General features: G+C 36.0%; 1 protein-coding gene across 2 annotated transcripts in view; it reads right to left on the bottom strand.

Annotated features, from left to right (window-relative positions):
- LOC141446095 (protein-L-histidine N-pros-methyltransferase) overlaps nucleotides 1-12,154 on the bottom strand; it is a 197,497-nt gene that overhangs the window by 9,184 nt on the left and 176,159 nt on the right. For both annotated transcript variants that reach the window (XM_074112512.1, XM_074112513.1), the window contains exon 4: nucleotides 9,145-9,351. In XM_074112512.1, coding sequence (XP_073968613.1) covers nucleotides 9,145-9,351 — 207 coding nt within the window. The remainder of the gene's footprint in view (nucleotides 1-9,144; nucleotides 9,352-12,154) is intronic.

Here is a 12,154-nt window from a genome sequence, read left to right as displayed (position 1 = left end):
TTCTGCTGCCTCATTTTCATTTTTATTTGCCTAAATTTTTTGGGGCGGGGCGGAATCACTTTTTTTAAAAATAGGGATTTGAATCAACTCGTTCCACCATCGGACTCGTTCCAATGGAACGAGTCCGCTCAAATAGCCCATCACTAGACAAGACTACATGACTCAAATTAGACTACAATCTGGGAACACTTTCTCACGTGATTTCTTTACGTTCAGGGAAACCTTTTACATAATTTCCTGTTAGTTTTTTTTTTCTGAAAGCTAAACCTTTTTTCCCTGTAATGCTGTAATCTCCAAAATGTTTTTTTGGGAATAATACATTTTGGAGGTGAAATGAGAATTATTATTACCACGAATTTTTGGCGCCGAATATTTTGGCGTTTATTTTATAATAAAATCTCAAAAAAAAAGAGCGATAGATGAAGTAAGAGAGGGCAACAGCGAGATTGAGTGGTTAGGAGGTGATTCAGATTTATGTAGGAGATAAAAGTCTTTTTTTTTCCTTTTATTTTCTACAATTTATTTGAAGACACTAAAACTAGTGAAGAAATGATAATGATAAAAAGAAAAGGAAGAAGATATTTTCATGATAATCTACAGAAATTCTGTAGGAACTTCTATGGCTCGCTTCATTGCGTCCCAGCTATCATTGTTACAGCGACTGTGGGTGTTGAAGGAAAAGAAAACTGTAGGTAAGATCGAGCAAGAAGCTGGTGGACGGGGAATGGGGCCACAGGACAAAAAGATGACAAATGTTACTGCTGCCCCTCCTCCTTCCTCGTAGCCCTGATCTTACCGCCTCCAGGTTACCTAACACTGCCGCCTCTCTCTCCGGGCAACATACAGACGCGCCCTGCTTTCCTACATCCCCAGCCAGGAGTCGTATATCTATCGTTTGCATAGCCATTGTCCAGCCATCCGGACAGGGTCTGTGAAGTGATGGTAGGAATGTCGACGGTCCTCCTCCTTCTTCTCCTACTCCTCCTCCTTTGGACTTCCCTGTCTTGAATCTTCTGACAAATGTGCCACTTCTACAACGGCGCTTCTACAACCAAGCGAAGAAGAACCTTAAGGCATTAGCACGCTTCTGTGAATTTTACAACACTAACACATTCTCGCTAAACTTACATATAACATATAAAAGTACAAGAATAGAAGAGACGTGGTGAAGAAATATACCCGCTGAAGAAGAGATAGAGATAGAGAGCAAAAGAGCTTGATAAATATGGATCTTGGAATTCGTTGTCATTTCTTACTTTTCTAAGCACCAAAAAGAGGAAGAATAACCTTAGCAGTACTGGCCAGCCTTAGAACTGTTGGTATAAGATGTACGTACAATGTCCAGTAATGTATTGTAGAATTGATGACAATACCTTTACGCAGTGAGTTATACACTTATATATTTCGACTGTATGATCCATACATTACAATAATTCACCGCTAGTAATGTATTGTCCACGTTTTTATCCATTTTTATCCTACATGATCTTTGGCAGAATCATTTCCAGATTACAAAAATATTGCACATCCAAAACACCAGAATGTGTTAACAAATGTAATGTAAGGGAGAGGGGGACACATTTGAAGAGAATTTACATTTTCTGTTGCAGAATCGTATTATTGAACCTTTTTATTTTGTTTTCTACAACTTTCAAGTCTTCTTAACAGATCTATTTCAATAAACAGTTGGTACTTTACATACTTATCTATACATTTTTAATTTAAAAATGTTGTGTCCAATGTTAATATCTGCCCCACTGGTGGGGTACCTTTGAACACAATATAAACTAGAAAGAAATGATATTACTTTACTCTGAATCTACCTTCTATCGGTTATTTCCCTCACTAATACATTACTTTCTCTCTTTTAAACCACTGAAATATAGTTCAAAAATCAAGAATGACTCAGTTCGGGGATGTTGTACCCGAAGTGTGATGGGTTTAGGAAGTTTGAACAAAATATTCGGGTTTGTTGCGCTTCTTAATGTAATGGTTCGGACCACTTTTCCCCTTCTCTGCGATCAAATAAAAAAAAAGTCACAAACTTGCAGGGGTCGGTAGGGCGGCACATTTTAACTGGTGATGTTGAAATGTGCCCCCTCTCCTTCCATAAAAGAAAATATAATATCCAACACTTTTTGCAAGCAAATAGACTTTTTGTAAATACTAGATTTAAAAATATGAATTTCAAATGGTAATATGGACTAACAATACTTACACCTTGTCCATTACAATCTTCAAAATACAATTTCAAAGCTGCAACAATAATTTTTACTTCCACCTTACAAAATTTCAATTCTGGACTTTACCAAACGATGAAAACGAAGTGAAACTCTGCCAATTATACAACAGGTCTACCAAAACATAGGGAGAAAATTACCAATCATAAATATTTTAAATATTTGACGAAAAATTAAAACTGTTCAAAGGTGCCCCCCTCTCCACTACTTGGCGCTTGAAGCAATCTAAGAAGAATTTACTCAAGAAGAAGAAAAACGCTAACCACTGAAGCTAATCCATTCCTCTCGCAAGAATATTTTAATCAAAATCGATTTCACTCGAATTTTGTGTTTTGATAGAATTTAGGAATAATCGAACAGGCGATCGATTCTAAAAGAGGTTTCCAGGATCTGGGGGTAAAAAAATATTGCAGTATTTTCACCATTTTCATTAATTTCCTCCATTGTAATAAGAACATAATAAAATGCAGACTTAAAATGCAAAATGCGTTTGGTAACAGCTGATTTGTGAATAAGCGCGGTAAAAAAAAAAAAAAAATGAGCGCCAAAAGTGAGAAGCGCTTCAAATATTTCCAAATTCAACCAGCAGAGTGCAGCACTAAGAAATGGATTATAGTGTAGGTCTTTCTTTAGACTTATAAAGAAAATGTAAAATGAAATATTATTCAACCAACTATAGATAATAGGCACTATTTACAAAATATAAATCACTGAAACATTTATGTATCGCGTTTTGTCCACCCTGTAAGTTTATTTTTGGTGGGTAAGATACAGCAAATACAATGCTATCTAAATAGTATAAAGGTAAGATTAGTGACAAAATGAAGGGTTATTGTAGTACACATTACTTTTCTTCCTCTACATATGGGGAGGCCCTATGGAGAATACGTGGAAAAACGTGTGCCCCCCCTATTCCTATCCGTATATCTCTCTGTACAACTGTAATTCCATGTTGTATGTTAATGTCCTGGTTGTAGTCTTCTAAAGTTTTCGTGGAGTCTCTAACGCCTACACAACTCACGGCGCTCGTGTCTCCAGATAATGGCCATCTTTTAAGGATTTCAACTACTGATAGAAGAATACGATGCCATTATTTTTAGAATTACAAAGTAATACTGTTTTTAATAAAATAATAAAATCAGTGCGAAGTTCAAATTAAAATAATTTTAAGTTTTAAACTTCGAACAGATCTGGTCATTCAGTATTATTTAAGTTTAAAGATGAAGTAAATTAAGTAAATAGCTGATCAGTTAGTGGTGAAAATATTTTTAAGAAAAATTAATGGCTAATGTTGGCCAAACAAATCTTTTCGCACACTCATAAGACTTCCCCTTGGCGTTTTTCTTCTTCTTTCATTGGTCCTGACGAAAGAAGTCCAAAAGTTTCATGGCCACTAATGAAGAATACGAGGAACACTTGTACCCTATCCTGTCCATATATCTGTACAAATTTAATTCCTATTACATCCCTAACTCCTGTTCTTGCCTTCCATCCCATCACAACCATCAGATCCTCCTCTTCCACATCGTCCACCCGGAAACTTCTCCGTCTTCTAGCTCTTCCAGGTCTCTGAAAGCTCTCTGACTCCATTCTTTTCATATGTCCCAGGCTACCACAGCCTTAATTGAAGGTTATGATGATGTCTTCTACTTCATAAAATGTACACAGTTGCCTCAGTTCGGTATTTGTATCTTCCATTGTCTCAATTTCATTTGTGAGACCATGTTCTTGAGTACTTTTTTTTCTTTTCCGATATCCCTAGCATTCATTAATATTTTGTTTACTTTTATAACCCATGTTTCACTAGCATATCACTGATCTGATGAACGTCTCATATATGGATAAGCTTTGCTTTTGTGGTGTTCTTGTTGTGTGATTGATTGATTGATCGATCGAAAACTTCTATTTTGACTCTCATACATGATAAGCTCTGCTTTTGTGGTGTTCCTGTTGTGTGATTGATTAATTGATGGAACAAAAGCTTCTATTTTGACTCTCATATATGATAAGCTCTGCTTTTCTGGTGTTCCTGTTGTGTGATTGATTTATTGATTGATCAAAAGCTTCTATTTAGACTCTCTTATATGATAAGCTTTGCTTTACTGGTGTTCCTGTTGTGTGATTGATTGATTGATCAAAAGAAACATAGTTCGCTTTAGTTTCACCATTATTATTGTATTATTATTTGCCATTCTTCTAGACAAGTTTATTGAAATTATAAAAATCATTTGGGCTTAATAATTGGCTTAATTCATTTGCCAATAATTTGATTGAGGACTGCAATTGGCTTCTACATCCATTTCTATCATTTCAATTTTGTTTAGCTGCAAATAAAATCATCGATTCTTGGACAATTGCTCACTCTTACAATCGATTCACCCCCCCCCCATTCAGACTGTCATTGAATCAAAATAAATTATATGAATAAGCGAAATGTATTTAATTAAATAACCATTACGTCTTCAAATTACCTTGAACAATTACGTAATTTTATGCCACTGTACAATGACGTAGATAAAAAAAAAAAAAACCTGATTAACATAAGTCCGACCCTACTCTCTTACATTTACAGCTTTGTAAGGGCTGCCTTTAAACAAAGGGCCAACCCAAAAATAAAAAAAAAGTGACACGCGCCTAAACAGCTAACCCTTGCAGCAGAGATATAAAGTAACCAAAAGGGCTTAACTGTATTTCCTATAATATTTTTTTTTCATTTTTTTTTTTTTTGTAACCACTAGTTACAAAAAAAAAAAAAAAAAAAAAAAATCATTTGCCTAATGTGTGTTGATAAATGTTTAGTAAACACAGCTGTTAAACCCTAATACTAACCACGTAAGCGCTGGGCCCTTAGACAGTGTCTTTTTTTTGTTTTGCTATATTTATTTGTCCTCGGGTTTGTAATCACACCCTACACCCTACACCCTTTTTTTGTAGGTCTTTTTTTTTTTTTGGTAACCGTTTTTTAATTTAAATCAAATTGATGTGATGATACACTTCATTATTCTTCCTGATTGAAAATATTTAGTATGCAGAAAATATATGGAGATTTTGAAATGTTTACTTTTCAAAAAGTTTTTCAAAGAATGAAAAACTTTATTTAATATCGTGTTGCTAATAAATTAATATCAAATTTTTTACTTTTTCACTTTGTTTTCCCAATTTCTTCTCCTTCAGCTTCTCCTGGAAGTAATTACGGATTAAATTTTGTTGAAAACATCGTGCAACATCTTGGATTTTGGATCTTGGAAGGTTGCCATTTTGGTTTTAGTTCACCAATAGCTTCTATGGAATAGCTGTCAAAGTAATTGGTGAACTTTTTAAGGTTAGGTTAGGTGACTCATCACGAACGGTTCAGTGATTCGTTCAGGAACTGGAATCTACGTAATTCATACAGTTGTGGCTGCACTGTATGTTGCTTAAAGCGGGTTAAAGTTAAATGGTGAGGGGGGGGGGCGCATAAAAAATGCAAAAAATTGTGCTTAATTATTTGAACACATATTGTTACGTTTTGAGTAATTGTACTTATTTTGAGTTTTGAGTATAAATTTTACACAAGATCACATTTTGAGTCGTACATAAACAAATTCAATAAATAAATCATTTCTGTAAAAATTTGTTGATTTAATTGTTGGTAATCACTACAATAAGGATTATGTACTATAAAGATCAGTAAAGAGGCATTTTCGGTCAGTTGATTTTCCATTAATTTTGGAAATTCAGTACTATAATTTGATTCTAATTAATATTTTATACAGGTGTTAAGATAGTACAATGAACAGTAATGGCACGTTAGAGGGATGCCTAAGCACTCTTTTCCCCGGAAGTGCCCTTAATAGAATTTTCCTCGGAAAAATGTTTTAATTAAAAATTATAGATCTACGTATGGGTAATTAGTAATCTAAGTAAGAAATCACAAGAGCTGTTTTTGAGAAAATTCTAAATAACTGGGAAAATCTACTTTGTCAAGTTGGTAATTCCGACTGACAACCGATTTTTGATTGAAAATCTCAGATTGTGGCATCCGTGTGTGTGTATGTGTTAGCGCTTAAGCTACACATCAAATTTGAACTTATCGCGATTTATCGTTTTTTAGTTTGCTTCGATTGCTATTCCATAGAAGCTATTGGTGAACTAAAACCAAAATGGCAACCTTCCAAGATCAAAAATCAAGATGTTGAACGATGTTTTCAACAAAATTTAATGCAAACGGTTTGATCTCATATAAGAAAATCGTAATTCGTAATTACTTAAAGGAAAAGCTGCAATGGGTTTCGAAAGAAATTGGGTAAAACAAAGTCAAATGGTTTCAGTGATTACATAGAGTAGAAGGGGAAAGGGGGGTAAATTTGGAAAGTGAACGCTTTTCCGGCTCACAGGAGATCACAAAACTGGCAATTTTTCGGTGAAAGTTCCCATAGAAAATCTGCAGGTAAACAATAGTTTCTCTTATTGGTGGACAATGTGGAAGTCATAGTTTGATTTAACTGGGAAATTTGGTAAATAAATATTAAATGAGGTGGTTGTGGTGGTGGTCTGTTTTGTACGTGTGTGTGTGTGTATGTGAAGCAGCAGCGCCGAGAGACCTGGAAGATGGTTTGATTTGGCTCGCGGCGTGCCCTACAAAGACAACCCACCATTTCCCCTTTTACCAGTGCATTCTTGATAATGTCAGATTGACATTTTTCTTGTATATAAACTTGCCAGAGACGAAGAAGAGTACGAAGAAGCCATGCTGACTAGATCGCCCCCTTCCATCAGAGTCCCCCACTCCCACTATCTAGCGTTCCTGCAAATTAGAATCCCTCTGCACCAGAAAAATAGCTTCTCCTCCAATAATAATGAGTTTTTCACCATTCCCCTAACCGCTCACTGTGTGCTATATGAGCGTTTTTTTCCCCCCCGCCAGAATTTCCACTCGTTCACTTAACACTTAACTACCCTACGGGATGAAAACTTCCCGCCGAAGCTAGGAGGGAACTTGGTGCAAGTTACACCAGCTCTCTGTACAAAAAATTAAATAAATATGTAATCAGATCCACAGCCACCACAACTTCTACCATTTCTCATTTCGTCTATAAATAAATCTTTCATATAGATGCAAGTACAAAATTCCACAACGTTTCGTAATTTATCTTCATCAGCAGTACGTACCCGGTCGACCAGAATTACAAATGAGGTCCCTTTAATACTTAGGGTTCATGATCAAGATTGGTAAATATAAATTGCCCCAATTATATGGGGATCATATGTGATTGTATCGAAAAGAATAGATCGAAAGAGGCTCCTCTATATATTGATGCTTTTTGGAAAGATCGATTAGTGACGTAATGAGTAACATTTTAGAATGATCAAAAATAATAATAAATAAAATAAAATCTATCTCTGATCAGCAGTCTAATCTGTTAATTTAAGTATGGTAAAGAACTTGAACTACAGCTGGAATTAATCAATGCAGCTGATTTTACCCGTGGTCGGCCCGCATGTTTTTTGGATCCCTGACCGGTTTCGAACTTTAATCCATCATTAGTGGTCGATTGGTTTGGTAAAGAGAATTTGACTTTAAACTTTACTGAGGCAGCAAGTGTATAGTGTAAAATGGAAACATGGTTAAAGTCAAATGCTTTATACCTAAGTGATTGGTCGACCCCTCTAGTGATGAATAGAAGTCCAAAACCAAATAAGGATGCCAAAAAACATGCGGACTCTGATGAATAAAATCAGCGGTTAGATATTTTTATTTTTCTTTCCATCTTTTAAAAATCTAAAAGTAAAAATACAGTCTAAAAAAAAGAAGTTTAAATTGGTGAACTTCTGACAGATTCTAAAAGCTTCAAGCAGATTTCAGACCTGTAAAAAAGTACATTAGAAGAACGTAAGTTAGGCAAGTCCTTAAAGCACCCCGGCAGTCTGAGATATGTAAGAATTCTCAGAATCTGAGAGGTTACTAAAGACAATGAGGCGTCATAATAGTCGAGCGGTTAGAGGCTAGGACCCGCAACGCTAAGATGTATTGTTGGTTAGTGGATTGGATTCCCGGACTAGGTCTTGGATTTTATTTGATGGTTAATATGAGAAATTTATAGTAAAGTATGTTAGGCGCTTAGAGACTAGACCCGCAATGCCAAGATGTATTGTTGGTTTAGTGGGTTCGATTACCCCGGTCTATGCCTTGGATTTTATTTAATGGTTAATACGAGAAATTTATAGTAAAGTATGATTGCTAGTTGCCTCCGTCCACGACACCTAATTTGGTAGTTGGACGTAAAGCCTGCCTGAAAAAATAGGCGATTACTTTACTTTACTTTGAGGAACATGATTATTCTCCTTAGCACGCGGTATCTTCAGTCAGTTGGAAGGAAAGATACTATCTGAATCAACAATGCCTCACGAGGCCTCCACCTTAAGGTACTTATTTTTATACAGATCAATGACAAACTGATCTCCAAAGACAGCCATTGACCAGGGAATCTAGTCCAGAATGCAGGCCCCTTCCTTTTTCTCTTCAGCACCTTCCGTAAGAAACAGCCGTCTAACAGAGATACGTACGCTCAACTTCCTTTTGTTCTAGAGCTTGCCAATCGGTAAGATTCAATTTATTTCATCTCTGGTTACATCACACGTCTTGCATAGCTCCCATTATTAGTACGTAGACATAGTTTCGTCAAGTGTCTTGAGTTAGAAGCTCAACCATTTAACTTCTTCAAGTCCAGAAAAAAACAGAAATCCGGAGAAAGACTCAAGTCTTCTTTCCTTCTGACTCTCACGCGACTCTAAGTCCTCTTGAGGACTTAGTCTTGACTTGCAAAGGACCTTAAAACGGATACTTCCGCTAGAAACTCAATTTTCAACTCAAACTCAATCCCTACTTAAACACAAATAATCCCAAAATGGAATATCATCTTACCTAAAGCCTGCTCGTTGCAATGAAGTTCTCATCGGCTTGGAGAGTTCCGTGACAGTGACCCTGGTGAAGAAGGCGGACATAGTCTTGGTGGTAGTTCCATCACCTGCACCTAGATCGGCTAATTCTCCTTCCTCGCCCACCTGCCGTCCAGTTAACTTGGAGAATTGAGAAGTTGAGAACACCAACATGGAACCTCTCCCTAGCCAACTGTAACAACACGTAATTATATTTGTTAGTAGTTTATACTATTTTATAATATATTATTATATTAATTTGAAAAATAACCTAGGACTAGGCCATCTTCAGAGCTTATACCTATCATTTTCAAGCGACGTGTCTTTTGCCCTTATTGTTTAGATACTGAGTATTGTCATATACATTAACCTTTATTGTTAACAATGTAAAACAAATTACAATCGTTAACGGAGCATAAGGAAAAATCATTTTTGTAAACCATTTTTTTTAATATTATCAAATCAATGTAAATTGTAATCGTGATTCTGTAGATATGTACCACAGCCCTCAGAACTAGTTCCTAGGTGCAGTAACCTATTTTTTCAGGCAAACACTACGCCTAACTACCTAATTAGGTGTCGTGGACGGAGGCGACTAGCAAACTTATTTTACTGTAAATTTCTTATATTAACCATTAAATAAAAATCCAAGATTCAAGACCGAGAGAATCGAACCCACTTAACCAACAATACATCTTAGCATTGCGGGTCTAGCCTATAACCGCCTGACATACTTTACTATAAAGTTATCATATTAAACATTAAATAAAATCCAAAGGCCTAGACTAGGGTAATCGAACCCACTAAACCAACAATACATCTTAGCTTTGCGGGTCTATCCTATAACCGCCTAACATACTTTACTATAAAGCTGTCATATTAAACATTAAATAAAATTCAAGGCCTAGACTGGGAATTGAACCTACTAAACCAACAATACATCTTAGATTTGCGGGTCTAGCCTATAACCGCCTGACATACTTTACTATAAAGTTATCATATTAAACATTAAATAAAATTCAAGGCCTAGACTGGGAATTGAACCTACTAACCAACAGTAAATTTTGCTACTTAGCATTTCGGATAAGGAAGTGCCCAAAAGGTTCATGGAGGAGGAAGTACCAAACTGGTTAGGCGGGTAGGCGGACCCAAATTTAAGATGGCCGGATGGAGTAAGTGAAGATACCAGGAAACTGCTCCCACGCAAGGAACTGGATGGATACTCCAGGAAATAGAAATGACTGGCGGAAGCCGATTATTAGTATCCAGATAATTCCTAAGAAGTACAACCCTTAATGAGATTTAGAAAGCCATCTAACTTAATTAAAACATAAATATAATTATAAAACTATTTCTTAAAATAGAATTATTTAAATTTGTATAAAGATACATAAAAGTAATGATAAAAAAGAAGAAGTAAAGTTAGAATGGAATGAAATCTTAGAGGTAGGATTTTTTTATAACCGTTTCGTTGTCTGTGTGACGGGGTCGGTTTAGAGGGGATCACGGGTAGTGGCAGTATAGTGGACCCTTTTTTTAGGATGCTAATCTAGGGTGCAGTGGCAGAGAACTAGGGGGATACTGTGAAGGGTGCCGCTAGATCTACTAGTAATATAGAAAGGGTAGTTTGAGGGAATTTCACCCCTTGTTTTTTACTCTTTACAACTCTATATCTAGTTAGCAGCGAAATGGCAGACTAGAGCGTCTGCATTTCACTACTATTACATGTTCACAACAAATATGGCTCGCATTGCTTTCAAATTTAGATTTATTTTGATTAAAAACAATATACAATATATTTTTTCAAACTTCGCACACTTGAAACAAGTAATTGTTGCCACCATTATACAGTTTCAGTAATCGTACATTTCAGAAAAAGAACATTTTTCGAAGGAATCAATCCAGCACCTTACTTAATCGAATTTTTTCGTATAAAATGTTATAAATAAAAGTAATAGATCTGGACAGAGGCGACTAGCAAACACACTTTACTGTAAATTCCTTTTATTAACCATTAAATAAAAATCCAAGGCCTAAGACCGGGAATCGAATCCACTAAACCAACAATACATCTTAGCATTGCGGGTCTAGTCTCTAAGCGCCTAAAATTATTTACTATAAATTTCTCATATTAACCATTAAATAAAACCTAAGGCCTAGACCGGGAATCGAACCCACTACACTAAACCAACAATACATCTTAGCATTGCGGGTCTAGTCTCTAAGCGCCTAAAATTATTTACTATAAATTTCTCATATTAACCATTAAATAAAACCTAAGGCCTAGACCGGGAATCGAACCCACTACACTAAACCAACAATACATCTTAGCTTTGCGGGTCTAGCCTCTAACCGCCTAACATACTTTACTACAAAGTTCTCATATTAAACAATAAATAAAATCCATAGGCCTATAACCGCCTAACATACTTTACTATAAAGCTGTCATATTAAACATTAAATAAAATCCATAGGCCTAAACTGGGAATCGAACCTACTAAACCAACAATACATCTTAGCTTTGCGGGTCTAGCCTCTAACCGCTCGCCTATAGTGGCGCCTAATTCGTAAATATAACTCCACTCTTGGATTCTTATTACACAAAGATGGCAAAACAATTTAATACACAGAAATTGAGTCTTAACCATCTACCTCTCCCAGGAATGTTCTCCAGCGAGTTCTCCTGGAAAAATGTTTCAAAGAGATCTACTCTGACGTAATACTCTCTGACGTAGTACGCTGAGGATCTCAAAACTGATTACAATATCATCTTCTCTTAGTATCAGAAGAAGAGAATGTACATTTAAGTTGGAGTGGTCCAGAGGCCAACGGCGTCTTCCACCAACGTGGGGCCTTATCTGGAATACAGGTCGAGGTAAGATTTGGTACCAAAGGATTTGAACAGAAAAAAAAGGAGTTGAATGATTTTCAATATTTATTTGGAGCTGCTTCAGCCACACGAAGAATTTTTGGAGAATTATGAAGAGTTGAATTTT

This window comes from Rhodnius prolixus, unplaced genomic scaffold, assembly GCF_049639745.1.
Source record: "Rhodnius prolixus isolate KJV_2025 unplaced genomic scaffold, Rpr scaffold_1, whole genome shotgun sequence".
Taxonomy (NCBI): Eukaryota; Metazoa; Arthropoda; class Insecta; order Hemiptera; family Reduviidae; genus Rhodnius; species Rhodnius prolixus.
The sequence above is the reverse complement of the archived record's forward strand: the minus strand, read 5'-3'. Positions and strand labels throughout refer to the sequence as shown.